At 42.2% G+C, this 27,845-nt stretch overlaps 1 protein-coding gene across 1 annotated transcript in view; it reads left to right on the top strand.

Moving 5' to 3' along the window:
- Positions 1-27,845, top strand: part of CTNND2 (catenin delta 2) — a 1,428,722-nt gene that overhangs the window by 740,067 nt on the left and 660,810 nt on the right. The window contains exon 8 of the mRNA XM_030219657.1: positions 26,506-26,758. Within this exon, the coding sequence (XP_030075517.1) occupies positions 26,506-26,758 (253 nt within the window). The remainder of the gene's footprint in view (positions 1-26,505; positions 26,759-27,845) is intronic.

Raw genomic sequence — 27,845 nt, 5'->3', positions numbered from 1 at the left:
GAGCACCAAAAAAAAAAAGCAGGAGATTGTGTGACTCTGAAGGTGAAGAGAGGAAGAAATTCTGTGCATCACAGAGCAACATGTCCCCATGCCCCAACCACTGCTTGGTTCAGTCTCCCTAAACAGTTGAGTTTCCAGCTGACTGTGGACCCGATGATCAAAAGTAAATGCATGTGCTAGAGGCCACTAGCACCAGTGTGGCGCCCGCTTTTACCCAGCACAGATGATCAGAGGGTGTCTGGTGCGAGTGTACAAGGAATACCTCAGAGCTCATTTAAATGACCTCTGCGGTATTCCGCCCATATGATCAGAGCACAGCGCTCTAATTGTACAGGTGGAATAGCATCTTAACTCTATGCCAGCTTGTACTGAGGATCCGGCGCCCCGCCCTCCCCGATAGAAGAGAGGGCTGGGGATCCAGTGGACCTCCAGCTCCCCCCATCTGGTGGTCTAGGGGCCTCAACCCCCCCCATACCTTTAGATGACAAGAGGGAGTAGCACTTCCTCCTGCTTCCAGTGCCACCTCCAAAATGGTGACACCCTTCCCTGCCATGCCCAGTGCATCCTGGAATGCGCTGGATGGGGCTTCCATACCATTTAAAGGAGTGCAGGGCACGGCACTGGAAGGAGGAGGGAGTTCCACTGCCTCCTCCATCATCTAAAGGTACGGGGGTTTCAATCCACTAGACCACCAGGAGGGGGCTGGAAGTCTGGTGACCTCCAACCCTCTCTTTTGTTGGGGAGGGGTGTTAGGGGAGGCTGGAGGTCAGTGTCTGTGGATGTGTGGGGGCTTGGGAGACACTAGGCCACTAGGGCCTTGCTTTTGAGGGGGGTCCGGGGATAGTCCCTTGGTATGTTTGATAGGTCTGGGTTTTTGACAGCCAAGACCTGTCAAACAAATGCGGGAGGATTGTGCTTGAGCACATGCCCAGGCACAATCCTCCTGCACTTATTCCCTGATGATCAACACTAATAACGCAGCTAAATTTGCATGTTATTAGTGTTGATCATTGGGGGGTTAATTCCCTGCACTGTTCCGGCACTATTTTGACTGTGCTGTTTCGGAACAGCGCGGGGAATTGATCATCAGTCCCTATGTTAGGAAGCAGGGTAGCTCTTCTTTTCATAACTCCTCCCATCATGTTCCCTACAAAATGCCTGGGAGGGGAAGTGCTGGAACAAAAAGTAAAAGGATGTTCACTGGAGCCCTGTATAATAGAGATATGACTAGCCATACCTCTGGCTGGAACTACCAAAGCATCCCAAGGATTTACCCAAGACACACTGCTTGAGAAACGTTGTACAGTCCTGAATAAAACTTTGTCAGCACCATAAGATGATACGTATTTTAGAACCATTTAATTCAAAACAAGGTTAGATCTTAATGTAGACTTTGATAAAGAGAGAAAGATAACCCTACTGAACAGAGGACTCTGAAAAAAGGGAGTATTTTAACATAGTAAGTGATGACAGATAAAGACTTGAATGGTTCATCCAGTCACATTTTTTTGTTACATTTGTACCCCGTGCTTTCCCACTCATGGCAGGCTCAATGCGGCTTACATGGGGCAATGGAGGGTTAAGTGACTTGCCCAGAGTCACAAGGAGCTGCCTGTGCCTGAAGTGGGAATCAAACTCAATTCCTCAGTTCCCCAGGACCAAAGTCCACTAGGTCACATTCATTCTCAAGTCTAGACTAAATCAACATAAGTACATAAGTATTGCCACACTGGGACAGACCAAAGGTCCATCAAGCCCAGTATCCTGTTTCCAACAGTGGCCAATCCAGGTCACAAATACCTGGCAAGATCCCAAAAAAGTTCAATACATTTTATGTTGCTTATTTCATGCCCCCTAGTCCTAGTATTTTTGGAAAGAGTAAACAAATGATTTATGTGTACCCTTTCCACTCCACTCATTATTATATAGGCCTCTATCCAGTGGTGTGCTGGTAAATTTTTAACAATAGGCTCTCTCCCCGGTCCACCTCGGCGCCTCCCCCCGTCCACCTCGGCCCCCCCCCCATCCACCTCTGCGCCCCCCCATCCACCACTGCACCCCCCCATCCACCTCTGCGCCCCCCCCCCAAAAAAAAAAATTTGCAGAGCTGGCTATACCCGGGGGGGGGGGGGGGGGCGGCCAACACATTACTCTCTCCAGGAAAATTAAATGATCCCAGGTTCCAATCTAATTCATGTTTAATATGGGATAAAATGCCATAAATAAGTAAATAAACATAAACTTTTAACGTTCAGCACCTGATTCTCTAAGTGGACATATTCCAAACACTATAATGAAAATAAAATTATTTTTTTTCTACCTTTGTTGTCTGGTGACTTTGTTTCTCTGATCATGCTGGTCCAGTATCTGATTCTGCTGCTCTCTATCTGTTCCCTTGACTCTGTTTCCAGGGCTTCCTTTCCATTTATTTCTTTTCTTTCCTTCTTTCTTCTTCATTTCTTGTCCTCCGCAGACTTGAATGTACAGTGGATCCAGCTTCTGCCTATTTTCTCCATCCATGTGCAGTTTCTCTCCTCACTGCCTTTTCCCTCATCTAATCTCCTTCCTCTATCTTCCCTCCATGTCCAGCATTTCTTCTCTCTCCCTTCCCTCCCCTCTATCCATGTCCAGAATTTCTCTTGCTCTCCCCTCCATCCATGTCTTGAAACTCTCCTCTCTCCCCTGCCCCTCTCTATCCATCCATACCCAGCAATTCTCTCCTTTGCCCATCCATGCCCAGCAATTCTCTCCCCTGCCTCCCTCTGCCCATCCATGCCAGCAGTTCTCTCCCTCTGCCCATCCATGCCCAGCAATTCTCTCCCCTTCCTCCCTCTGCCCATCCATGCCCAGCAGTTCTCTCCCCTGCCTCCCTGCCCATCCATGCCCAGCAGTTCTCTCCCCTGCCTCCCTCTGCCCATCCATGCCCAGCAGTTCTCCTCCCTCCCGCTCTCATCCATGTGTAGCGATGTCCTTCGCCCCCCATCCTCCCCTGCCGCTCCCATCCATCAGATTCAATTACCTGCCTCGAAGCGCCGCATTATTTAAGGCCTGCCTGCTGCCCGTCTCCAGCTGCCTTCCCTGCTTGCTTCTCAGGCGTTCGGTTCGCGCCCTTAGTCCCGCCGCGGGAAAAGGAAATGACATCAGAATGACGTCAGAAGGCGGGACTAAGGGCGCGAACCGAACGCCTGAGAAGCAAGCAGGGAAGGCAGCTGGAGACGGGCAGCAGGGCTTTAAATAAGGCGGCGCTTCAAGGCAGGTAATTGAACTGACGGATGGGAGTGGCAGGGGAGGATGGGGGGGCGAAGGACATCACTAGACATGGATGGGAGCAGGAGGGGAGGTAAGCATGGCGCCCTCCTGCCATGCTTACCTTGTGCAACGGAGCCGGCTCGCCCTGTACAACAACCGGCTCACAAGAGCTGTCAAAATTTAACAAGCGGCTCTTGCGAGCCGGTGCGAGCCGGCTCCAGCACACCACTGCCTCTATCGTATCTTCCCTTAGCTGTCTTTTCTCCAACCTAAAGAGCCATAGACGCTTCAGCCTTTCCTCATAGGGAAGTTTTCCCGTCCCCTTTATCATTTTTATTGCCCTTCTCTGTAACTTTTCTAATTCCACTATATGTTTTTTGAGATGCGGTGACCAGAATTGAACACAATATTCGAGGTGCAGTCGCACCATGGAGCAATACAAAGGCATTATAAGATCCTCACTTTTGTTGTCCATTCCTTTCCTAATAATACCTAACATTCTATTTGCTTTTTAGCCGCCGCAGCACACTGAGCAGAAGGTTTCAACATATAATCAACAACAATGCCGAGATCCCTTTCTTGGTCGGTGACTCCTAACTTGGAACCTTGCATTATGTAGCTATAGTTCGGGCTCCTCTTTCCCACATGCATCACTTTACACTTGCTCACGTTAAACGTCATCTTATTATTATTATTTGTTGCATTTGTATCCCACATTTTCCCACCTCTTTGCCTGCTCAATGTGGCTTACAATACATCATAAATAGTGGAAGCATATAAGAAGATATACATTTAGCATTGTCTGCCATTTAGACACCCATTCTCCCAGTCTCATAAGGTCCTCTTGTAATTTTTCACAATCCTCTTGTGATTTAACAACTTTGAATAAGTTTGTGTCATCAGCAAATTTAATTACCTCACTAGTTACTCCCATCCCTAGATCATTTATAAATATGTTAAAAAGGAGCAGTCCCAGCACAGACCCCTGAGGAACCCCACTATCAACCCTTCTCCATTGAGAATATTGACCATTTAACCCTACTCTCTGTTTTCTATCCTTTAACCACAATAGGACACTACCTCCCATCCCATGACTCTTCAATTTCTTCTGGAGTCTTTCATGAGGTACTTTGTCAAACGCCTTTTGAAAATCCAGATACACATTATCAACTGGCTCACCTCTATCTACATGTTTGTTCAACCCTTCAGAGAAATGTAATAGATTGGTGAGGCAAGATTTCCCTTCACTAAATCCATATTAGCTTTGCCTCATTAATCCATGCTTTTGAATATGCACTATAATTTTGTTCTTTATAATAGTCTCTACCATTTTGCCCGGCACCGACGTCAGGCTCACCAGTCTATAATTTCCCGGATCCCCTATCGGCATTATATTGGCCACCCTCCAATCTTCAAGGTACCATGCTCGATTTTAAAGATACATTACATATTACTAACAACAGTTCTGCTAGTTCATTTTTCAATTCTATCATTACTCTGGGATGAATACCATCCAGTCCAGGAGATTTGCTACTCTTCAATTTGTCAAATTACCCCATTACATCCTCTATGTTTATAGAGATTTCATTCAGTTTCTCCGACTTGTCAGCTTTGAATACCATTTCTGGCACCGGTATCGCTCCCAAATCTTCCTTGGTGAAGACCAATGCAAAGAATTCATTTAATCTTTCCACTGTGGCTTTGTTTTCCCTGATCACCCCTTTTATCCCGTGGAGGGGCATAATCGAACGGGGTGTCCACGTTTTCCTGAGGGTGTCCTCACATGACTGCCCCACGAAGGAGCGGGTAAACCCGTATTATCGAAACAAGATGGGTGTCCATCTTTTGTTTCGATAATACGGTCGGGGATTCCCAAATCTCAACATTTAGGTCGACCTTAGAGATGGGCGACATAAATGTTGAGATGGGCGACCTTAGAGATGGTCGACCTTAGAGATGGTCGTCCTCAATTTTCAGCGATAATGGAAACCAAGGACGCCCATCTCAAAAACGACCAAATCCAAGCCCTTTGGTTGTGGGAGGAGCTAGCATTCATAGTGCACTGGCCCCCTCACATTCCAGGACACCAACCGGGCACCCTAGAGGGCACTGCAGTGTAGTTGAGAAATTGCTCCCAGGTGCATAGCTCCCATACCTTGGGTGCTAAGCCCCCCAAACCCCACTTCCCACAACTTTACACCACTACCATAGCCCTAAGGGGTGAAGGGGGGCACCTACATGTGGCTACAGTGGGTTTCTGGTGGGTTTTGGAGGGCTCATATTTACCACCACAAGTGTAACAGGTGGGGGGGGGGGGGTGGGCCTGGGTCCGCCTTCCTGAAGTACACTGCACCCACTAAAACTGCTCCAGGGACCTGCATACTGCTGCGATGGACCTGAGTATGATATTTGAGGCTGGCATACAGACTGGCAAAAATATTTGTAAAGTTTTTTTTTTTAGGGTGGGAGGGGCTTAGTGACCACTGGGGGAGTAAGGGGAGGTGATCCCTGATTCCCTCCGGTGGTCATCTGGTCAGTTTGGGCACCTTTTTTAGGCTTGGTTGCAACAAAAAATGGACCAAGTAAAGTCGGCCAAATGTTCGTCAGGGACACCCTTCTTTTTTCCATTATCGGCCAAGGACTTCAATGTGTTAAGCACGCCCCAGTCCCACCTTCACTGTGCTTCCGACACGCCTCTGTGAACTTTGGTCGTCCCCGCGACGGAAAGCAGTTGAGGACGCTCAAAATCGGCTTTTGATTATGCAGATTTGGGCGACCCTAAGAGAAGAACCCCCATCTCCCGATTTGTGTCGGAAGATGGGCGCCCTTCTCTTTCGAGAATATGTGTTTTTGCCTTCAACGCAATCTTTTTTTTCAAAGTCCCTCTTAGTCTGCCTTATCAGCGCTTTGCATTTGACTTGACCTCACTTTTTAACCATGCCGGCTGTCGTTTGGTCTTCCTTCCTCCTTTTTTAATACACAGAATATTTTTGGTCATGGCTTCCAGGATGGTATTTTTGAACAGCATCCATGCCTGATGTAAATTTTTGACCCTCGCAGACGTTCCTCTAAGTTTGTTTTCACTGTTCTTCTCATTTAATCATAGTATTATATACTTGATCATGGTCTTTTTGTTGTTTCTGGGACATAGGCCATAGCAGTCCACCCGGCTCTGTTCTTATTTTCCTATGTTCCAACCACTGGAGTTGTCGTGAAAGCCTATCCGAATCAGTCTTGTCATTTGCGGGACACAGAATGTAAAAGTTTGGCAGGCACTGTTCTCATGTTCCAAATTACTGGAGTTTCCATTGAAGCTCTTTCCAGCCTGTCGTAAACCAGATTGCGATATTCAGCACTCAGGCCATACAAGCTAGCTCAGCACTGGCCTTATATGATACAGCCAGAGTTGCAATCTAAGCACCACTTGATATGCAATCACATATGCAACCCTTTAAGTTCTGATTATTTATTTAACAAAAAGGTTGAATAATAAGTATCCTTGAGTGAAAAAAGCAATTAGTGGCACCTCCTACTTTCTGTAGCTACTTTCTGTAGCTGTTTATCAGTCTCTCACATTGCTATTTGGGAATTTGGTCCATTGTTCCATACGGAATTGTTTCAACGCTGTAATATTTGAAGATCTTCTTACATTAACAGCTCACCACACGTATTTGAATAGGGTATAGGTCAGGACTTTGACCTGGCCAATACAAAATTTTTTCTTCTTCAAACATTCTGTAGAGATTTACTAGAGCGTCCATGGTCTTTGTCTTGCTGCATGATCCACTTTTGGCTTTACTTCAGCTTATGCACAGATTGCCTGAATTTCTTCTCTAACATTTTCTGATATAAAGCATAATTCATGGTTCCGTCAATGATAGTGAGCCATCCAGGTCTTGAGGCGGCAGAACAATCTGATGCTATAAACCTTCACTAAAATGCATGACTGTCAGAATGAGATTCTCTCTTAGGAAAGGAGTGTTTGTTTTCCATGAATCAAAATGATTGCTATTATGACTGAAGAAGACAACCATTCCTTGGTAAAGTCACTGTAGTCTTCCCTGTTCTTCATCGGTATATACTCTGACAGTAGATAGAACACCAAATGTTTAGACACGATCTTGTGATCTTGTAACCTGTTGAGACAGATGAATATCAACTACTCTGCCATAAGTCCTTTGAAATTTTGTTGTTGGTGAAGACAATTCAAAACATTTCAAAACAGGATGACTATACTTTTTGGTGGAGATATATTCTGCAGGATGGCTTACTTTGTTACCCAGTTATTTAAGCACCTGATTCTGATTAGAGAAAGGGGATGGGAGTTTTATGGTTACAATCAAAGTGGTTTACATATTATATAGAGGTATTTATTTTGTTAAGTGACTTGCCCAGACTTACAAGGAGCTGCAGTGGGAATTGTACCCGGTTCTCAGGCCACTGCATTAACCATTAGGTTACTCCTCCACTCCAACTAATTGTCCTAAGGAAACTAGTTCACTTACTGTTTCACACACTGATTATGAATTAGTTTAATTGGGGCCGATATTCAGACAGTGGGAGTTAGACTGGCTAACTCCCGCGATTGGCGCTAAGCTCAGATATTCAATGCCGGGTAGTTTCCGGTGACCGGCATTGAATATCTGGTTTAAAGCTAACTGGCTAAGCCAATATTCAGTGCTATCCGGTTATCTTTAAACCGATCAAAGATATTACACATTATCATGCGGACAAATATGGCCACTAACCAGCTTTAAAAATTGTTGAATAACCTTTTATATCAGACTAGCCGTTAAGCCCGTTAAAATGGGCGAGATTTCCAGCTACCCTCCTTGCCGCCGCTCCCTCCCTACTCCGTGCCGGGCCCCCTGCACTGACCTGATCGCCTCTCACCTCCATGTGAAAGTGCTGCAGGCACGGAGGTGAGAGGCGCTGTCAGGTCAGTGCAGGGGGCCCGATACGGAGGGGGGCGGGAGTGGTGGCAGGGATGGGGGGGTGGAGGTTGGTGCGCGCGATGTTCGTTTCCAGGCGGCAACGTCCGATAGTCCGACTCCGTTTCCCTCGCTGTTCCGCTCTCTGACATCATCATGTCTTGCCGTGAGGGCGGGACAGAGGGAAGTCTCTACTGCGCGTTTGCAGGTGAGTCGGTCACTTGCCATTTATATGTTTGATGATATAACTGGTTATCTGGTAACCGCTAACCAGCTATATTGAGTGGGAGATAACTGGTTATCCCGTTCTGAATATCGCTGGATAGATGGCTATGTACCATTTAACCGTCTAGGTGCCATTTTTGAATGGTTAAATGGTTTTGAATATTGGGGTGATTGTTCCTATTTTGTACACTATTGTGTCTCAGGAAACAGAATTGCAATTCTCATTATTATACTTGGGGTTCACAAACTTTTTCTCAGAATTTGAACTATTTAACTTTATTTAATATAACTTCTGTTATATTCAGTGGATGCATATAATTCTTGAGATAAATGTATTATTTTATCTTTGCACACCATTGATTAGAAATGCAAACACCAGTCATGAGCCTTCCTTAATAAGGCATTTTGTATGTCTGTAGCAAAAGAACTACTCTGAGTGGAGCAGTACATTTAAAAAGATCTGATGACTCCTTAAATTTCTTTGTCAGCTTTAATGAATGACTCACCTGATGTGTGCCTGAAGGGCAGCCTAATACCATCAATTTGCTTCACCTCCTAGTGAGAAAATGCAGGGATTCTCAGTGTCAGGAAAAGCATTGTTTTCTTAAAAGAAAGACAACTTGGCCAAACTGTGAAAAAGAATATGTTGGAGGAAAAGCATCTGAAAAGTCAATCTGTGTGAACAGATTCAGGAAAATAGATAAAATTTGTATTAACTTTAATAGCGTAAGGAAGTTGGTTACTGAAGTGTTAGGAAAAACTTCTGTCCATGCCAGTGCATTACAAAAATAATGAAATGCAGTGTTTTCCACCTGTGATGGCCTTAGAATTTTTAGGGTAATAGGTAAGAGATTTGTTTGGGTCCCCTTGGAAGCTAAAGTTAGTTGGGTGGTGGGAGTTCAGGTAAGTGAGGCCTAGGCAGAATAATCCTACCATGTGCCACAATACAATTTAATGAACATGGTAAAATGTAACTTAATGTGCTTTGCAAACATTTTTGTTAAAGATTTTATAAAACGTGTTCTATATACATGCGCACATTAGAAAAGAAGAATGGTGGCGTGTTTAGTTTTATATACCTTCGAAGTACAGAAATAAAGGTTAATAAATACAAGCAAAACAAAAAGAAAAGAAGATACCTTTGAATGGGCTCTGTTGGCATTGCTGCACGGTAACTGCTAGCACAACTTGATAAAAGAGGGCCCTTAATGCTTTCAGCTTCCTCGGATCAGGACAAAATGAGCAAAAGATGACAATACTAGAAAAAATGTAAGTGAATCATAAAAACATTCCAGTGATAGTCTTAAGAGGAGAAGGCTGATTGGAGTGAGATGGGTGATTAGAAGGTGACAAAGCAGTAGAATTTTATGGTTTATAATCTGATTGTTTAAAAGTCAAAATCTTATGTACCTGGATGGTTTTAAATTTTCCTTTTAGTATCCTGATTATAAGGTTATTGATACTATGGTCTGATCTGTGACGTACTACCTCACAGTGGTGTCACCTTGGTTTGTCTCAGGGTCCCTAACTCCTTTGTTTACTAAAGCTTAGCTTGAGTTATCTTAAGCAGGGTCCATTTTATTCCTGTGGGTCCTGCTGCAGATAATTCGAGTTAAGTTTTAGTAAACAACCCCCTAAATGAGTTAGTTTTGTGCATACTGTGGCAGCAATAAACCTCGTTCTTAAGTCTATGTGGAGCATGATCTCAGTCTCTCAAATTTACTGCTAACACTCACAGTAGTACTTATATCATCTCCAAGAAAACTTCCTCTGGTGTTCATAAGATGTACCGTGTATAGGCAGCCTATCTAGGTGTGCCTGGAAATTATTTTTAATCAAACCCGTGGCACCCAAAACGATGGGAAATATTTCTATATTTTCAGATTTTCTTGGTCTCAGATGGTATTTGAGAATCTTCTGCCTCTCCACACAGTTCAGAGTAATCACTTGGACCTGATACCTCAATTATCAATGCTGTTCTGATGTTTCCTTGTTACTATATCCAGTTTCCTTGCATCTAACCTTTTATTGGTTGGAATGGTAACTTCTTTATTCTTCATGATTCTCTTAGGATCTTGATCCCACTGCTTTTCTGGTACACTGATATAATGTTTAAAACGTTTACAGTGAAATGTCCTTGCTGTGCTTTTCTGTATAGATCAGGACTTCACAGCCAGCTATGAGATAAGTAACCATTTCCAGCTTTTTTTGTACAGATTCTACTGATGTCTGTTGCATCAGTTTTTTCTGTGCTTGCTGTAAACCATCTCATCTGTAAACTGCTGTCCTGGACTGCAACTAACATTCTCTCATCCTTGAATTTTTCACCTCTCCTTAACAATTCATATGTCTGGACTTGATCCATATATGGTTCCAGGAGTAACACTTTGTTACCCTCTACACTTGTGCATTTGCCATTTGGCGCTGATCTAAATTCTTTAAGGAACTTTTTCTGCTGCTTTACATATTCTGGTGATTGCCACGTATTCTTTCTGCTAATTCTGTTGTTGCTGTTAAATAGTCTTGAAGCCTATGATGATAGCTCTATGTATATAATCTATTTCTGAGAGGTCCAGTCTTTTTTCAGCTTTAAGAATGTACAGTCTTGGCATGACACTTATTCTTATAGATTACCTCATAAACATGGAGAAGTATTTTAAAGTATTTAAGAGGCCCGTCCATAATTTAAACGCTATGAATACAAAAAACGCAAGCTGGTTGATAACTTATATCTTATTTTTTGATGTTAGAGCACTTTTCAGCATCAGTTTTAATTTGTAATGCTGGAAGAGAACGTTTGGAGTGGGTGGGAGAAAACTGAAAAATTTGATGATGGAATTTTCTGTTGCTGTTTGTAGGAATTCCTGATGCTAGGAATTATTAGGAAAGGGATGGTAAGTAAGACCAAGAATATTATAATGCCTTTGTATTGCTCCATGGTGCAACCTCACCTTGAGTATTATATTCAGTTCTGGTCACTGTATCTCAAAAAAGATAGAGTGGAACTAGGAAGCAGTTCAAAGAAGAGCAACCAAAATTCTAAAGGGGATAAAACACCTTTCACATGAGGAAAGGCTGAAGAGTTTAGGTCTCATCAGCTTCAAAAAGAGACGGCTGAGGGGGGATATGATTGAGGTCTGCAAAATCATGAGTGGTGTAGAACTGGTAAAAGTGAATCGATATATCACTCTTTCAAAAAGCACAAAAACTAGGGGATGTTCAATGAAATTACATGGAAATACTTTTTAAACAAATAGGAGGAAATATTTTTTCACCCAAAGAATAGTTAAGCTCTGGAGCTTGTTGCCAGAGGATGTAGCGGTTAGCATATCTGGATTTAAGCGGTTAGCATATCTGGATTTAAAAAAGGTTTGGACAAGTTCCTGGAGGAAAGGTCCATAGTCTGTTACTGAGATGGACGTGAGAAAAGCTACTGCTTGCCATGGGATTGGTAGCATGGAATATTCCTACTATTTGGGTTTCTGCCAGATACTTGTGACCTGGATTGGCCACTGTTGGAAGCAGGATACTGGGCAAGATGGACCATTGGTTTGACCCAGTATGGCTATTCTTATGTTCTTATCTATGAGGTTTCATAACATGTTCACTGTAATGTACCTTTGTTGGAAGAGATTTATTATATCGCGTCAATGAAAGTGTTGAAAAGTAATTTACTCTAATGCTCTTTGTTGGTCTTTTCTCTTGTACATTTTTGCAGCATTGTTGCTCCTTCCTCTTCTCCTAGATATTTTTATACCTCTTCCTGCTCAATTCCTTGATGACACCATGAATCAGAGATGTTTTCAATGTTGCTCAATTTTCCTCTTAAGAATGTTGCTTTAGTACATTTGTCCAGGCCAGATGTCACAATGTCATCTGAAAAGCTTTTTACTAAATGTAGTTTATCTAAATGTTGATCACTTGGGACTGTAGAGCTTCAAGTCCTCTACCAACAGTAGGTGTAATATAACCTCTGAGTCTTTGCTAGCATTAGTATTAAGGCTAATTCTTTAATCCAAAGAGTTGAGAAGCATACTCAGCTTGACTAAATGCTACAGAAAACAAAAGTGATGACAAGAGTCTCCTTGAAATATTCCTTCTTGGCTCCTGATATTAGGAATGAAACTATCCATCATTATAAAATTAACATAATCAATGTAGAGTTTATTTTGTACATTTCAAAGCAATTTATTATCCATGAGCGTGGAAAGCTATGAAGATTTTCTTACAATCAATCCATGCTACACCGAGACTTCTGATGACTATATTTAGCAAGATCTAGTCTTTAATTTCATATGCTCCCTTTTATTCGCCTTCTGCTATGATCATATATTCCGTCAACATCTATTGCTGTGAACAACTTCTAGATTATAAGTAGACAAATTATTGGTCTGTAATTTTTGGGAAGGTTACTTGGATCTGCTTTTGGAAATAGAAGCATTCTTCCTGTTAGTAACCATGTGGTGTTAAGCGTGGCTGTCCGATCAATTGAATTTTTGCAGTTTACCATTTCGTGGAGCCGAAAGTTGGTCACTCCATCTGGGCAATGGCTTTTCCAGTTTGGGGTTCTGTTTAGCCTGTTTTCCAACTATTTTGTAAGTCCATGCCTTTCCATAGCTCTGATTCCCTGCTCGAATTTTACCTGTATGCAGGATAGTCATTCTGCTTGTGCTCCACTGAGTCATCATATTCGTTTCTTCAGAATGTTTCTGTTTCAGCCTTAGTTGGTGGTATTTTCATTGTGCTGTTTCCTGTAGAACAATTTTTGGTTTCCTTTAAATAATTTATTTTGATATTGTTTTTATTGATTCCTTTTGGCAGTAGTTTGTCATCTACTATACCAATGATTATAAATTTTTAAGATTGAAGATTATAGTATTATTCATAGCTTTAAACTTAATAAAGGCAAATCCAATTTACTCTGGGAACATTCCGTTCCAGAAGTTCTGTCTTTGTCAGACAGTTCTGTAAAAGTGGAGTGTATTTCGAAATTACTAGAACTTTATTTGGATACAGTTTGTCATTGAAACCTCAGGTCAGTTCTGTAATACGAATTGTTTTTTTTTTATAACTCAAACACCTTTGTAATACATTCTTTATTCTCTGAGAAGCGATTTACTGTTTTGGTTCAATCACTGGTTATGTCAGATTATTATAACGGATTACATTGTTCTCTTTATTCAAAGCGGCTTTTTAAACATCAGATGCTTCAAAATGCTGCATCCAAAACGATCTTTCATCTCAAGAAATTTGATAGGGTGATGCCATCTTTAATTAAGTTGCATTGGCTTTCCATTCACACCCGTATTGAATTTAAGCAAGCATGTTTGATATTCAGATTATTTGATGGTTTGAGCCCAGAATATTTATTGAGCTTGTTCTCTTTCCTTACATCTCAACTCTTCTTGTGCATGGATATCTCGCTTGATTTTTCCCCCTCTTTCTTTGGTGTGAATTACAAGGAAATGTTAGAGAAATCAGTATCTTACCAAGCTGTTAAGATTTCGCATGATTTACCAAGAGGGGCATAATCGAACGCGAACGCCTATCTCCACGGGCGTCTATGTCCGAAAACGGGTACGTGAAGAGGCGGGACAGACCGCATTTTCGAAAAAATGGACGTTTTTCAGCTGGGCGTTTGTTTTTTTTAGCGATAATGAAAACTAAGAATGCCCAGCTCAAAAATGTCCTAATCCAAGCCATTTGGTCGTGGGAGGGGCCACAATTCGTAGTTCACTCGCCCCCCTGACATGCCAGGACACCAACTGGGCACCCTAGAGGTCAGTGCGGTGGACTTCAGACAACGCTCCCACATGCATAGTTCCCTTACCACTGGTGCTGAGCAACCAACCCCCCTCCCCCAAAACCCACTACCCACAAATGTACAACACTACCATAGCTCTTAGGGGTGAAGGGGGCACCTGCATGTGGGTACAGTGGGTTTTGGAGGCCTCCCATTTACCAGCACAAGTGTTACAGGTAGGGGGGATGGGCCTGGGTCCACCTGGCTGAAGTGCACTGCGGTACCCACTAAAAGTACAGGGACCTGCATACATGCAGGCCTCTAGGACTTGTTGCTGCTATATAACATTGGCACACCAGTTGACACCTGAAGACTAATCTCTCCGAAAACATCCAGTTAACTGCAGATCAGAGGTTGTGCCCCACTGGCAACAAGTGTCCCTGGTACTGAGATTAGCAGTAGGTCAGAGCTGGCAGAATTCTGTACAATGCCCTCTTTCAGCCACATTCAAGGTAAGAACTAATTTTCTGTAACGTGGCTAACACGTGAAAGGGATCTAAAACTGGTTTACAAAAATGGCCACTACCTCATGGACTACCGGAAACAAAACAGGGCACACTCTGACCAAGTAAGCAGGGGGTAAAGCACCATGGGAGTAGAGCCTACCAACTACCAACATCGTGAGCATTTGCCACAAGCTAGTGGAATCACGGAGCCCAATACCCTACACCCACCACAATGCATTGCTGATGTGACTCTGCAGTGCGCATAACAGAAAAGGTGTCACACTCACCCGAGAGCCACATCAGAACCAGGGAAAGGCTGTCAGAGGATAGAACACATTCTGCTGTCATGGAGGTGGGTACGGCATTTGAGGCTGGCATACAGGCTGGAAAAAAAGTTTTTTAAGTGGGTTTTTTTTGGTGGGAGGGGGTTAGTGACCACTGGGGGAGTCCGGGGAGGTCATCCCCGATTCCCTCCAGTGGTCATCTGGACTTGTTCGTGAAAAAAAAGGGTCCAAAAAAAGTGACCCAAAATTGCGGTCAAAACGCTTTTTTTTTCGATTATCAGCTAAATATGCCCATCTCTCCTCGGCCGATAACCACGCCCCAGTTCCGCCTTCACCACGCCTCCGACACGCCCCCGTCAACTTTACCCGTTTTCGTGACGGATTGCAGTTGGAAACGCCCAAAATCGGCTTTCGATTATACCGATTTGGGCGCCCACGGGAGAAAGATGCCCATCTCCCGATTTGGTTCGCAATATAGGCGTTTTTCTCTTTCGCTTATAAGCAGGCAAGTGAGTTAAAAATTTCATCTTTCCTCTAGATTTTTCAAACAAATTGAAAATGCATATATTTAGAAAATATCTATTTCTGTTATTGACTCTTGTGATCATTGTCTGTTATATTGATTTCTTATAATCTGTTTTCCCTGAAATTCTATATATTATTGTACATTAATTTCTGCACAGAAATCGAAGCATATTCTATAACAGTGCATCTACCTTAATTGGTTAACTAGCTAATCAGCACTGTCAATTGGATGTTAACAAGCAATTATCACACTAATTGGCATTAATTACGTTTCAGGCGCCATACATAGAATCTAACCCTTTATATTTTTTATTATTATTATTTATATCCCGCCTTTATCTAAGGCGAGTAACAAGATAACCTACATAATTAAAAATGAACAGCAAGTAACCATCAAACACTTATGCAGCAGAACAATAAAGTCCATCAGGCACTGGCAAATCAATTCATCATGTTTGCCTAAAAGATGACATTTAAGCATTGCCTTGAGCAGTGTAATATAGTCTGTTGTGATTTCATCACTGAAGGCAATTTGTTTCGTTCTGAGGGGATACCCACAAAGAAACTACCAACCCTGGTGATTGCCAGACACAGATGTCATAGGTTTGGCACAGCAAGTGCACAAAAATTTGATGACCGCAGTACCCTTGATGGCACATACCACTGCAGCGTGTTTTTCAAATAAAAAGCAGAGTCATGGTACAGTCCTACATGCACCAACAACAGTTATCTAAATTTCAGCATTTGTACCACAGTAAGCCAGCGCAATTGCTTTGAACCTTTTTTAGGGAGTTGGTGGAGTATAAATACTACATCATATATCATATCACTTTTCCGTTGTTTTTTCATATCTCTGCAGTTTTGTTTTTGCTTCAGCTGTTACTTTCAATTTATTATTGGAGCTTATGAAATGAAGATCTTCCTCCATTAATGCAGCATGTGTCAGGTTGACATTTCGGATCATCTTCATTATCTTTAGTGAACTACATCCTTTTAAATACCCATGGATCAAGAACACCTCTGTTTTCCTTTAGTAAATGTGTTCCAATGATGAGTTGATATCTTTCTCTTTTTCCTCTGGCCCTGAATCCTGGTTCGTAAAACTCTCTCAGTAATAATTGTGGGTGCTCAGTTTTGTATATGGTTAATTTCTGTAATATCTTTATTTATAGTGGTTATAACCATAACTTACTTCTTGATAGATTGAGTGAAATTGGTATTTCAGGGACAACTATGAAATGGTTTATATCCTTTCTCATGGATCGTTCATTTAAAGTAGTTCAGCAGCAATCTTGTTCTACATCATACAACCTATCATGTGGAGTTCCTCAGGGCTCGGTTTTATCTGCACTACTGTTCAACCTATACATCAGTCCCCTGGCGCTCCTCATTCAAACAATGGGTATCAGATTTTATTCATATGCAGATGATTTTCTGCTTATCCATTATGTTAGACCATCGAACATAGATCTTACACCCATTCAAATATGCTTGGATAAAGTAGCAGACTGGTTGACAACACATCAGCTGGTACTGAACCCGGATAAGACTATAACATCTTGGATAGTAGGGCAAGGCACATATCCCCCTGTGGTACCTATGCTATTTGGTCAGAATATCCCAACAGTTAAGTCCTTTAGATATCTCAGGGTCATTATTGATTCCGCATTGACCTTTGAGGAACAAGTATCCGATGTAGTGAAAAAATCTTTTTTTCATCTGAGGCGGCTTCGGTCAGTTCGAAATTCAGTAAGTAAGGACTCTCTCAAAACACTGACATCTGCATATATTACTTCACGTTTAGACTACTGTAACATTGTATATGCTGGGATTACTCAAGCAAACTTAAAGCGATTACAAAGAATTCAAAATACAGCAGCACGTATGATCTGCAGGGCCCGGAGGGATGATAGAGTAACACCTTTATTGCATCGTCTGCACTGGCTCCCGGTCGAAGCAAGAGTAAAGTTTAAGGGTCTTGTTCTGACCCACAAAGCCTTTTACACATTAAATCCTAGCTACTTGTCGAATTTAACAATTCCCTACACCGCTATGCGAACTCTTAGATCCCTAACAGATAACAGGTTAGTTATTCCCCCTCTTGCTAAGGCTAGATGGGAATCTACACGGAGATCGGCTTTTTTCTATTTGTCACCCTCCCTTTGGAATAGCCTTCCAAAGGAGATCAGATTAGAGAAATCTTATCTCCATCACCGAAAACTTTTGAAAACCTTTCTCTTTATAAGCTACGTAGAATAGAACTTAGCATAATGAGATAAGGTCAAAAAGAAAAAAGGGGTAGCTTAACTGTATATTAGATTTTTAATTTGTACTGATTTTATTATGTAGTTTATTCTGGTTGCTGTGCTTTCCTGTCATGAATGGAATTCCTATGTTTGTTTATTTGTATACACTAATTGTTTTTATACATATGTAAACCGTTCTGTTTTGCAGCTGCAATAAGACACGGTATATAAATTAACATAAATAAATAAATAAATATACTCTTCACATTTGATGTTAAATTCAGTGGGTAATTTTACCCTCTCCTCGAACCCAGCATATTTATTTCTAAATAGGCTAGCAGCTATTGTTAAATCCTCCACCTCTGGGTCTTTTTTCATGCATTTCTTCCTTCTCAGTTTATTTATTTATTGCATTTGTATCCCACATTTTCCCACCTATTTGCGGGCTCAGTGTGACTTACAATACATTGTGAAGGATGGAGATACAGTGTTACAGTAGGATTATGGGTTACATTGTGAGGAGTTATGGGAAGACAAAGTCAAGTCAAAAATCGTTAGGGCATGGAAACCATGTGAAGTTACAATGGGGAAAAGATAAGGCGATAGAACAATTTCAATAGAACATAGGGTATAACATTTTATCTGTGGGTGGAGTTTGAAGGGTGGAGTTTGAAGTGTGGAGTTCAAATTCAGTTGGCTTCTGAGGCTGTCCTTTCTTTTTCATGATCTCCTGTCTCCATCACTACTTCGTTATTACCTTCTCTGTTACCTCATCGGGTGCTGTGGCTTCTCTTCTTCTGCACTCTTTGCTGAATCTGCTTTTCTATTTTCTTTTCTACACCATCGCTCAGCTGTTTTAAAACATTCTTGCTCGGATCCCATTCTTTAATTTGGCCAGTCATGGATTTATATTTGTGTCAGTTGCTTTTTTCAGCTTTTTCTTCAATATTTTTTCCTTCATTTTCTGATGCAGTCTTTGCTTTTCATCTGTAAACAAATGTGGGGTTTATTGTCTATTAGTAGTACATCATCTCCTTTTTAGTCCCCTCAGGTTTTTAAAATGTTTTTTTCTTCTTTTTTGTTTATTAATAACAATTTTAAATGAACATGCTAAGATACAACTTTGAATGAAGCAGAAATGATAAAAAGCTTGCAGGACCTAGTACATAAAAGGAAATATCAATACATTTCACCCACCATATTTTGGGAACCAAGGAGGAATTTAATCAAAGAAAATTAAAAAAAAAAAAAGGAAAGGAAAAAGCTGCAGAATTTTGACAACACAGCTGTTTAAGGATACTTGTAGGATTTAACCAATTACAACTGATAATTCTGTCACTAACAGAGATTCTACTAGCTGTTTTAGGATCACAAAGAGGTAATTAGTCCCAACCTAAATTACAAAACATCTACATGAAAAATTTAACAAAAACATTGCCCCCAGTACGTGAACCACTGGTTTAAAAAACAAACAAACCAAAAAGTCCCTGGCTGGGATCATTCTTTAATATATCAGGAAAACACTCTAAGAGATCTTTTTACAAAGCTAGGGTAAGTGCTAGTGCATGTTGACTGCACCAAAGAAGGTCTAACCGTGTGATGCATTGAGGCATCCCATGGTAATGTTGCAATGTGTGCACACAAACCATGTGCATTTGGTTTTTGCTTGCAAGGATTCATGTGCTGATCTTTTTTAATGGCCACATGCTAATGGCAGAATTAGCATGTGGCCATTAATATGGGAAATGGGTCATTTCCCAGTGTAAGAGTGATTTAAGGCTACTTTTAGCACAGCTTAGTTAAAGGACCCCTTAATAAGCAACCTCTAAAACTGCTCATCTAAATGTCTGAAATACAATATTAAATTCCCATTATGAACCAGTTCAAGTGCAGAGGTGGCAAGAAGAGTAGTTTTTCTTTAATAGGCACCATAGAAGACTCCAAGAACTTAGTCAAATTCAGAGAGTCTCCCATACTTCTCATTGACTCTTTATGTTCCACATGTCCCAATTGAAGACAAAGTAAGATTTTACAGTTCATGCAATATTCAGCTAGCTATCTCCCGCTGAATGTCGCCATTTATGAGGCATTTAACCGACCAGGTGCCCGTCCTTGCCAGTTAAATGCTTTTGAATTTCGGGCAGATTGTATCCGAAATGATTTATCCAATGTGAGCAGTTAGTTTATTCTAAAATAACTGCCATTGGTTTCTTTAGGTACCACAACCCTCCAAAATTCAGCAATGAACCCAGAGGCAGGAAGGGAGTGACATTCAACTCCTCCCACCCCAATATCTCCATTCCTTCCCCAAACATTAGGAGAACATATCAGCTTCAGCTTTCCCTACACAGCTGAGTCTATACTTTGCTTTCCCAGGGTCAGAGGTGCTTGATAACATAGCAGAGAAATGCATCTCCAGATTGCAGCAAGGGTAGCCAGATTTTGCGATGTCCCATCCAAACTTGTCCCACAGAACCTTTGGGACTGTCCAAAGATGCAAAAACGTCTTCTCGTGGCTTCACTCCACTAGATTCCAGGATTTCCTGAATTATCTGTGATGGCTTGGTGAGTCTGGGAGGGTGAATCCTCAAATTTGCCTTCCTTTCTCCATAGGGACTGGCTAAGGCTCAGAACCATAGTAGAACTCTACAGCAACAGCTCCTTCCAGATGTGAATATGGTTCCGAGGTTTGGGACACTCTTAGTCTGGTTTCTCCTCAAAGACCTGTCTGATGTTGGTGGCTCTACAGCATAGTCCTCTTAACTCATTGAAGTACTTAAAAACTGTACCTGCTGTACACTGCCTTGGGTGAATCTCTTCATAAAGGCGGTTAATAAATCCTAATAAATAAATAAAATAAATAAACCCCTTTCACTACAACAAGGTAGTGTTCCATTATAGAGATCCTATTAGTTTCTTCTTCTAGTTTCTGTGGTTTATCTCTTTCTGTAGTGGGTCCATAAATAAGTTCACCATGGCTGTGGCTATATCAGGGATATTATCTTCTTCTGAACGTTTTGCGCTATAACTACCACAATCATTAGCCCTAGCGTATTAGGTGGGCATCTTCTTATCCAGGGTGATGTGCAGCTAGTATGTATCCTCCTTTTTCCTTCCTACCATACTTATACAGTAGTGTTGCCCTTCTGAGATTTGGTACAGATGTTATACAGCAGGGTCACCATGAGAACATATTCAGCAAGATGTAGGGAGAAGACTTATAGCCTCCCCCTCAGAGAAGCACCATCGTTCACTAGTTTTTTTGCTGAATCGTTTTGCTGTGTTCTTCTTTGACTCTAAGCTGTAAACTATGCTTTATGGAGTTTAATCTGATGTCTGTGTGAATTGATTCTTTTCTTTAATATCTGGCCTGTCTCTCCAAGGTAGAATCCTTCTTCACAATTTCTGAATTGAGTAATATATACTATTTTAGAAAAGTAGCACGAGTAAGATCCTCTTTATGTGGAATGTTTTTCCCACATGGGTAACTGTGGGGTCTTGTGCTGGCACAGATTGCGTGCAATGACTCTTGTTTTGTTCATTTTGAGCTTCATTTGGGAGCTTGCATTTCACTAATTTTTCCATCAGACTAGGTGGTTGTTGTGGCTTGAACTGTCAGTCTCTATCTTCTGCTGCAGAACTAAACTGGTAGTCAGTTATTATCATGATTTATCGTTTTGAAATGGAAGCTATTTATATTGCTGTACTAGACTTAGGGGTCATTTTATTAAGGCACACTTGTCATGAAACACCTAGCCACCCACCTGGGGTTACCCCACGGCCACTTAGAGGTTCTATCCCCAACTCAGGTCCGCCTGTACCTGCCACTCGTGCTCTACACTAGCACCCTCCTCCCACCGACGATTACAACCACCTCTCAAATTATCCCCAGTGATTTCTAGGTTGCTGGGGCTATACTCCCAGTGGTCCCACAGTTCCCAGAAAGCACCCACAGACCCAACACACAAACCACCAGGATTCTTTTATCAGTCCAGACAGCAGTCAACAAACAAACAGGTTTATTGTCACACTGGAACAATGAACAAAAAATGTGCAATCACCAAACAATAACAGGTAACTGAAATATGGATCAATTATAACACTAACTAAACATCTGTATACTGTCTAAACAGTACCTGGGGAGGTCAGGACATATAATTCACCGAGCATCAGCAAAGAGATCTGTCTCTCTTTCTTCCCGGGCTAAGACTGATGCAACAGCAAGCATCTGCTGGGTAATTTCAAACTCCAGGCCATTCAGAACAGGCAAGTTTCAAATAAAAAACTGGTTACATCACTACAGACACTTCCTATTATCTGTGTGCTGACTAAAAGAAAGAGAAGTCAGTCCTCTGTAACAGCTTTAAGCATAAACATGTACGATCTGCTGGCCAAACTAGAGAAATACTCTTCAAAATTAATTTAGGCAAGAAAATATCCAATACATTGTACAGGCTTAAAACACATTGTTTCTTCACAGCACTAAATGCTAAATCCGTTAACCTCAGTAAAAAGATCCCTTAGTCTTCTTTCCTTTCACCCAGCATGATTTATTACATGATTTATTACATTACTAAGCCAGTGTTTTAAGTTCAGATTGGGGGGCCCTAACTAAGCAAAATATTTCTGAAAGCTGGGAGAGAAGTCTCACACAACCTTACCAGAGATCTGCACTATTATCCTTAACAGTGTTGCTGTGTTACTTTCTGACATCTCTTCTGTATGCAATTAAATTACTTGATTTCCCACTGGTCCCCAGAGCAATGCTTAAGCACATAATATCCTGTTTCTGGGATCAATTCTTTTGATGTTTACCATATAATTGTTTGGCTCTTACATGTGTAGTGCACGGTGCTGCATATGTTTAGTAGTACTATAGAAATAGTAGGTCAGGTGGCATAGGGTTACTGGTCAGCACGGATTTCCTGGCCCATCAGTCAATTCCAGATGAGAGGAATTCATCTGACGCTTGTGCAGTTCCTCCCTGTGGTTGAGGGTAGGTGGTCTGGGTAATGTTGTACAACATCACTGCTGTGACGTACAGCAAGCAAGGAAGGACCCAGAATAGAGCAATAGCACTGGCATCAGAACACATCTGCAGCTGGGCAAGAAGCATCTCACAGCCTTCTTGTCTGCTCAAATTGCCAGAAAGTAGAATGCCAGGTGGACTTCCTCAGTTGCAGTGCGCTGGACTTGGGGGATTGAAAGCTGAGCCTGTACATGGTATTCTAGTGGGCCCCCCCGATAATTTGATCTTATGACCTCAAAGCAGAACTCAATGTCTGCAGTTTCTCAGCCAAAGGCTGGTTCAGCCAGCATCAGTGCACTGGTTCAACTTTGGTCTAGGAAGGCACTTCTTTACATCTTTCCCTTGGCCCCTAATTGGCAGGGTTCTGCAGAAGACATTGCACCACCCATGTTTGATGCTGCTACTAGCTCCTGTTTGGCCTTGAAGTCCATGGTATGTAGATCTGTGTGCTGGTAGGGCAGCTGATTGCTCATTGGAGCTGGAGAGCCCAAATTCCTTTAGGCTTGTGTTCTGGCCATTGAAAGGAAGCGTCTCATGAAACTAGACTTTTGGGAATCAGTTATTTCCACCCTCCTCAGTGCTTGGGTCTGGTGGGTGTTTGAGCACTAGTGCAGGGAGCTCTCTCTCTCTCTCTCTCTTTAGTGGGTGCATCATCATAATGTGCTTGAGTTTCTCTAGACGGAGTATGAGTAGGGTTTTACCCTTAACTCCATGAAGGTTCAGATGGCAGTTAACAGGGCAAGCTCCTTGGTGTCTTCCTGGTAGTGTAGGGGGTCAAACAGCTGTGCCCTCCACATTGACCGCTTGTGCCTCTGTGGGATCTCAACTGGGTCTTATCATCATGGCATGTCTACCTTTTGAGCCTCTGTAGAGTGTCTCCTTGAAGGATCTTACTTTGAAGACAGTTTCTTGTCAGCCATGGAGTTTTAGGCCTTATCCTTCTGTGATCTGTACCCAGGGCCGCCAAGAGACAAAGCCGGGCCTGGGGCAAACACCACCCTGGGCCCGTCCCCACCCTGCTGCCACCCCGCTTACTTGTCCTACACTCCTGCTCCAGGCTGTCTCTGCACAGCAAACTTACCCAGGGCCCGGCTCTAGCATTTACTCTCCTGTTCCTGTGCGCAATAGCGCCACAGAGCAGAGTCCTTCCTTCCTTCCTGTTGCATCTAAAGAGGCTGTTCGGACGTGGCAGGAAGGAAGTACTCTGCTCTGCAGCGCTGCCATGCACAGGAACAGGAGAGTAATGCTAGTGCCTGTCGGGCCCCCCTTGGATGCCGAGCCCTGAGGAATTTTGCCCAACCTCTCGGCGGTCCTGTCTGTACCTCTCGTTCTCAGAGGAGGCAGTCTCTCTTTTGACTCTACTATTCTTCCTACTGAAGGTGGTATCTCCTTTCCATATGAATCAGGTGGTAGTTTGTCTTTCTTTCCAGGGAAGACCATTCAGAGCTCCACAAAGAGGATGTCAGAAGAGTGATGCTTGCAGAACTTGCAGATACCAATTCCTTACATCTTTCAGACCAGTGCTTCTCAACCCATTCCTCGGGGAACACCCGGCCAGTCAGGATTTCAGGATATCCACAGTGACTGTGCATGAGATAGATTTACATGCACTGCCCCTTGGTATGCAAATCTATGTCATACATACTCCTTGTGGCTATCCTGAAAACCTGACTGCTGGGTGTTCCCCGAGAACTGAGTTAAGAAGCACTGTTTCAGTCTAACTTGTTCTTTTTCAGGGACCCCATAAGTGAAAGGTCACTTCTAAGTTGTCTGTTGCTCGCTGGATCAGAGCACCCATTGAAGCTGCTTACATTATTTGTGGTAAGCAGGTCCTACAGGGCCTAAAGGCCCACTTGATATATGTACAGGTGACCTCTTGAGCAGAGGCCCGAGCAGCTTTACCAGAGGACATTTTTAGGGTGGCAATCTAGACTTCACTACAGTCCTTTGTGAAAAACTACAGGCTTGAAGTGTTTGGCCAGAAGGGATTCACCCTTTGGCAAAGCAGTGATTCAAGGGGCCTTGTTTGCCCCCTCCCATTAGGACATTGCTTTGGTGTATCCTGCTTGTTTGGAGTGGTATGGTAAGGAAGAGAAAGAAGGTGAAATTTTGTTATACTTGTTAATTTCCTTTCCTTAAGCCCTGCCATACTAGTCCAGGATCTTCCCTGGAAGACTAGGTGTTCTTTGCTCTCTTTCCTTCTCTCTCTCATATTTTGATATGGTATATATAGTTTTTATTTGGTGATTAATATTGTAACTTGCAGTGGCCAGATGGTGTCTTGGGTATGGTACAGTGGACCTTTATTCTGTTTTAGCAGTAGCATACTGGAGAGTTCCACAGTGCACCAGCCAATATACTAGATGTCATTGGATTGTTTGTTTATCTTCCTCCATCTGCTGGTAGGAAAGGTAACAGCCCTCTTGTTTGAACTGGAATAGCAGAACTGAAGGAAAAGAAATTAATAGGCACGGCTAAATTTTACCATACTGCTGTTCATTCAGGTAAGTGTACACTTGTATGCACAAATGGTAGTAGTGCACCTAACTATTAATCTATAATTAAGTGCTAAAATAGCTCAGCACATATTTTGTTAGGGAGAGGGCAACTTACAGAATACTGTGTCACATTTAAGCACTACCATTTATCTGTGCCAAAAGCTATCATAAGCGTGTGCTTACATTTATACACACTGATTCTGGATTATGATAGTATTCTATAAGTATGCTTATGCGTGGAAGTGTTTTTGTATAAGCTCATACCCGTGCTGTTATGACACCTAAATGTTGGCACCCTGTCTCCATTCCTGCAGTGCAAGTGTTACTACCACCCCCAGCACACTATGGGAACTGCTTGTGTGCTATTTACACCCCTGGACAAAGTAGAATATAGTGACGCGTCAAACTGTCATTGCTCTTGACATTTGGAGAGTGATTCTGTAACAAGACAGCTATAGATCCGGAGAGCACCTGGTAAAAGTGTATTATTCTATAGAGAAGCAAGAGTAACTGCTTCAATACAAAAGTAAGGCACAAACACTTAAGCCAGCCATATCGCTGGAGTGTTAGCTCCTGAATCCCATGGATAGATGTGGTCAGTTAGGATAATAGACTTTCTGCAGGGTTTTTTTTTCTGAAATATCTGAGAAAAATAAAGAGGTCTTAGAAATATCTGGTGCCCTAAAAAATTCTTTATGAAAAAATATATATCACGTGTCTGTAGGATAACCTTGGAAAAGCTGAGATAGGGATTTAGTAAGGCTTTCAGATACTAAGGTTCAGAAGAAGGCTGAAATATATCTCAACAGCTGTTTTTGGCCTACAGGTTTAAGATTAAAACATTTGCTGTGACTTTTACTGAAAAAAAACCCAGATTCCTACTGAAATTTCTTGCTTTCAAAACTGTGTATTGTGATTTTGCATCTTGTATATGTTTTCTGGTCATCTCATTTGCTTAGAGCAGCTTTTTTAAAACAGTATACATTGAATTTGTGCAGCTGGTAAAATACCCATTTTTTATACTTATGTTCAATTTGACCTTAGTGATAGGTAACATAGATATGACTTTACTCAGCAACATATTTAACATCTCCATGGTTTCAAATATTGTACTATTCTTGTTTTTTTTTGTTTGTTTTGTTTTTTCCCCTTACCCTTTTCAAACCCCCTGTTGATGCATTTAAAAATTTTTCCTCTGCCTAGACCTGGTTAACTATTTCTGTGAATGGGTCCTCAATTTTTTACTTTGTCCCTACTTTCCTGTCGTAGCCCCATCTTCCCCTGGTGTCGACTCCGTACCCTTACAGCGCACAGGCAGCCAGCATGGCAACCAGAATGCGACGGCGACCTTCCAGAGGGCCAGCTATGCTGCTGGCCCGGCCTCCAATTACGCAGACCCCTACCGACAGCTGCAGTATTGTCCTTCTGTGGAATCACCATACAGCAAATCCGGACCAGCCATCCCGCCGGAGGGGACTTTGGCCAGGTCACCTTCTATTGATAGCATTCAGAAAGATCCCAGGTGGGTGAAGCTTTTTTTTATTTTTTTCTCTTGCTGTGCTTTTGTCAGATAGAATGTCTCTTAATGTGGTTACTTTGACACAGCAAGTATTGTGTTAGCAAAGAAACACACACCAAGATAAAAACAACTACATATCCTTTTCGGTGTTTGAGTTCTCTGTTTTACTGCTTTGTTCTGTTGTGGGCTTTTTGGAATGCAAGCTGTCATTCAACATAGAACACACACATAATTATTATTTTCTTTCTGATGGTGATCAGAAACTGTATGTAGGTGTCCTGTATTAACTAGCAAAAGCTCCTTTAGTCATGTGGCTTTGCACTGCAGTCATAATGACTTCGGTTAGTGGGACCTTTTAATTTTCTCCTTCTGAACATTGTTGTCTCTCAGCCTCAGCTATCTGATTGGAAATAGATGACAACCAGAAGACTTGAAACCATTTCATGCAATAGATATGTTTGTTTGGTGATATAAAATGTATGATATGCAACCCAGAATGCATTTTCACTGCCTATCAGAAAATATGTAGACCCGAGAAGCATCCTAAGAGTTTACCAACTGATGGCAGAATTGTGTCACACATTAATATACATTTTTTTTCTCTTTTTGTTTTCTAAGTTAGTAAGTGAAAAGCTGAAAGTTGTAAGATTATGATCAGGTTTTAGGGGTCTTTTAAACTATTTTAAGGACTCTTTTATTAAAGAGGATTAAAAATACGCCTTAGTATGTATGTTAATATGACTAGGGGAGTCAATAAAGGGTATTAAACACTTAGTAAATCCCATGTAGCTAACTAGTGGCAGAGCTGGTGGTTGGGAGGCAGGGATAGTGCTGGGCAGACTTAAACGGTCTGTACCAGAGCCGGTGGTGGGAGGCAGGGATAGTGCTGGGCAGACTTGTACGGTCTGTGCCAGAGCTGGTGGTGGGAGGCGGGACTGGTAGTTGGGAGGCGGGGATAGGGCTGGCCAGACTTATACGGTCTGTGCCCTGAAGAGGACAGTACAAATAAAAAAGTAGCACATATGAATTTATCTTCTTGGGCAGACTGGATGGACCGTGCAGGTTTTTTTCTGCCGTCATCTACTATGTT

Source organism: Microcaecilia unicolor, chromosome 1, assembly GCF_901765095.1.
Source record: "Microcaecilia unicolor chromosome 1, aMicUni1.1, whole genome shotgun sequence".
NCBI lineage: Eukaryota > Metazoa > Chordata > Amphibia > Gymnophiona > Siphonopidae > Microcaecilia > Microcaecilia unicolor.
Note: the sequence above shows the minus strand (reverse complement) of the source record. Positions and strands in the feature narration are given on the sequence as shown.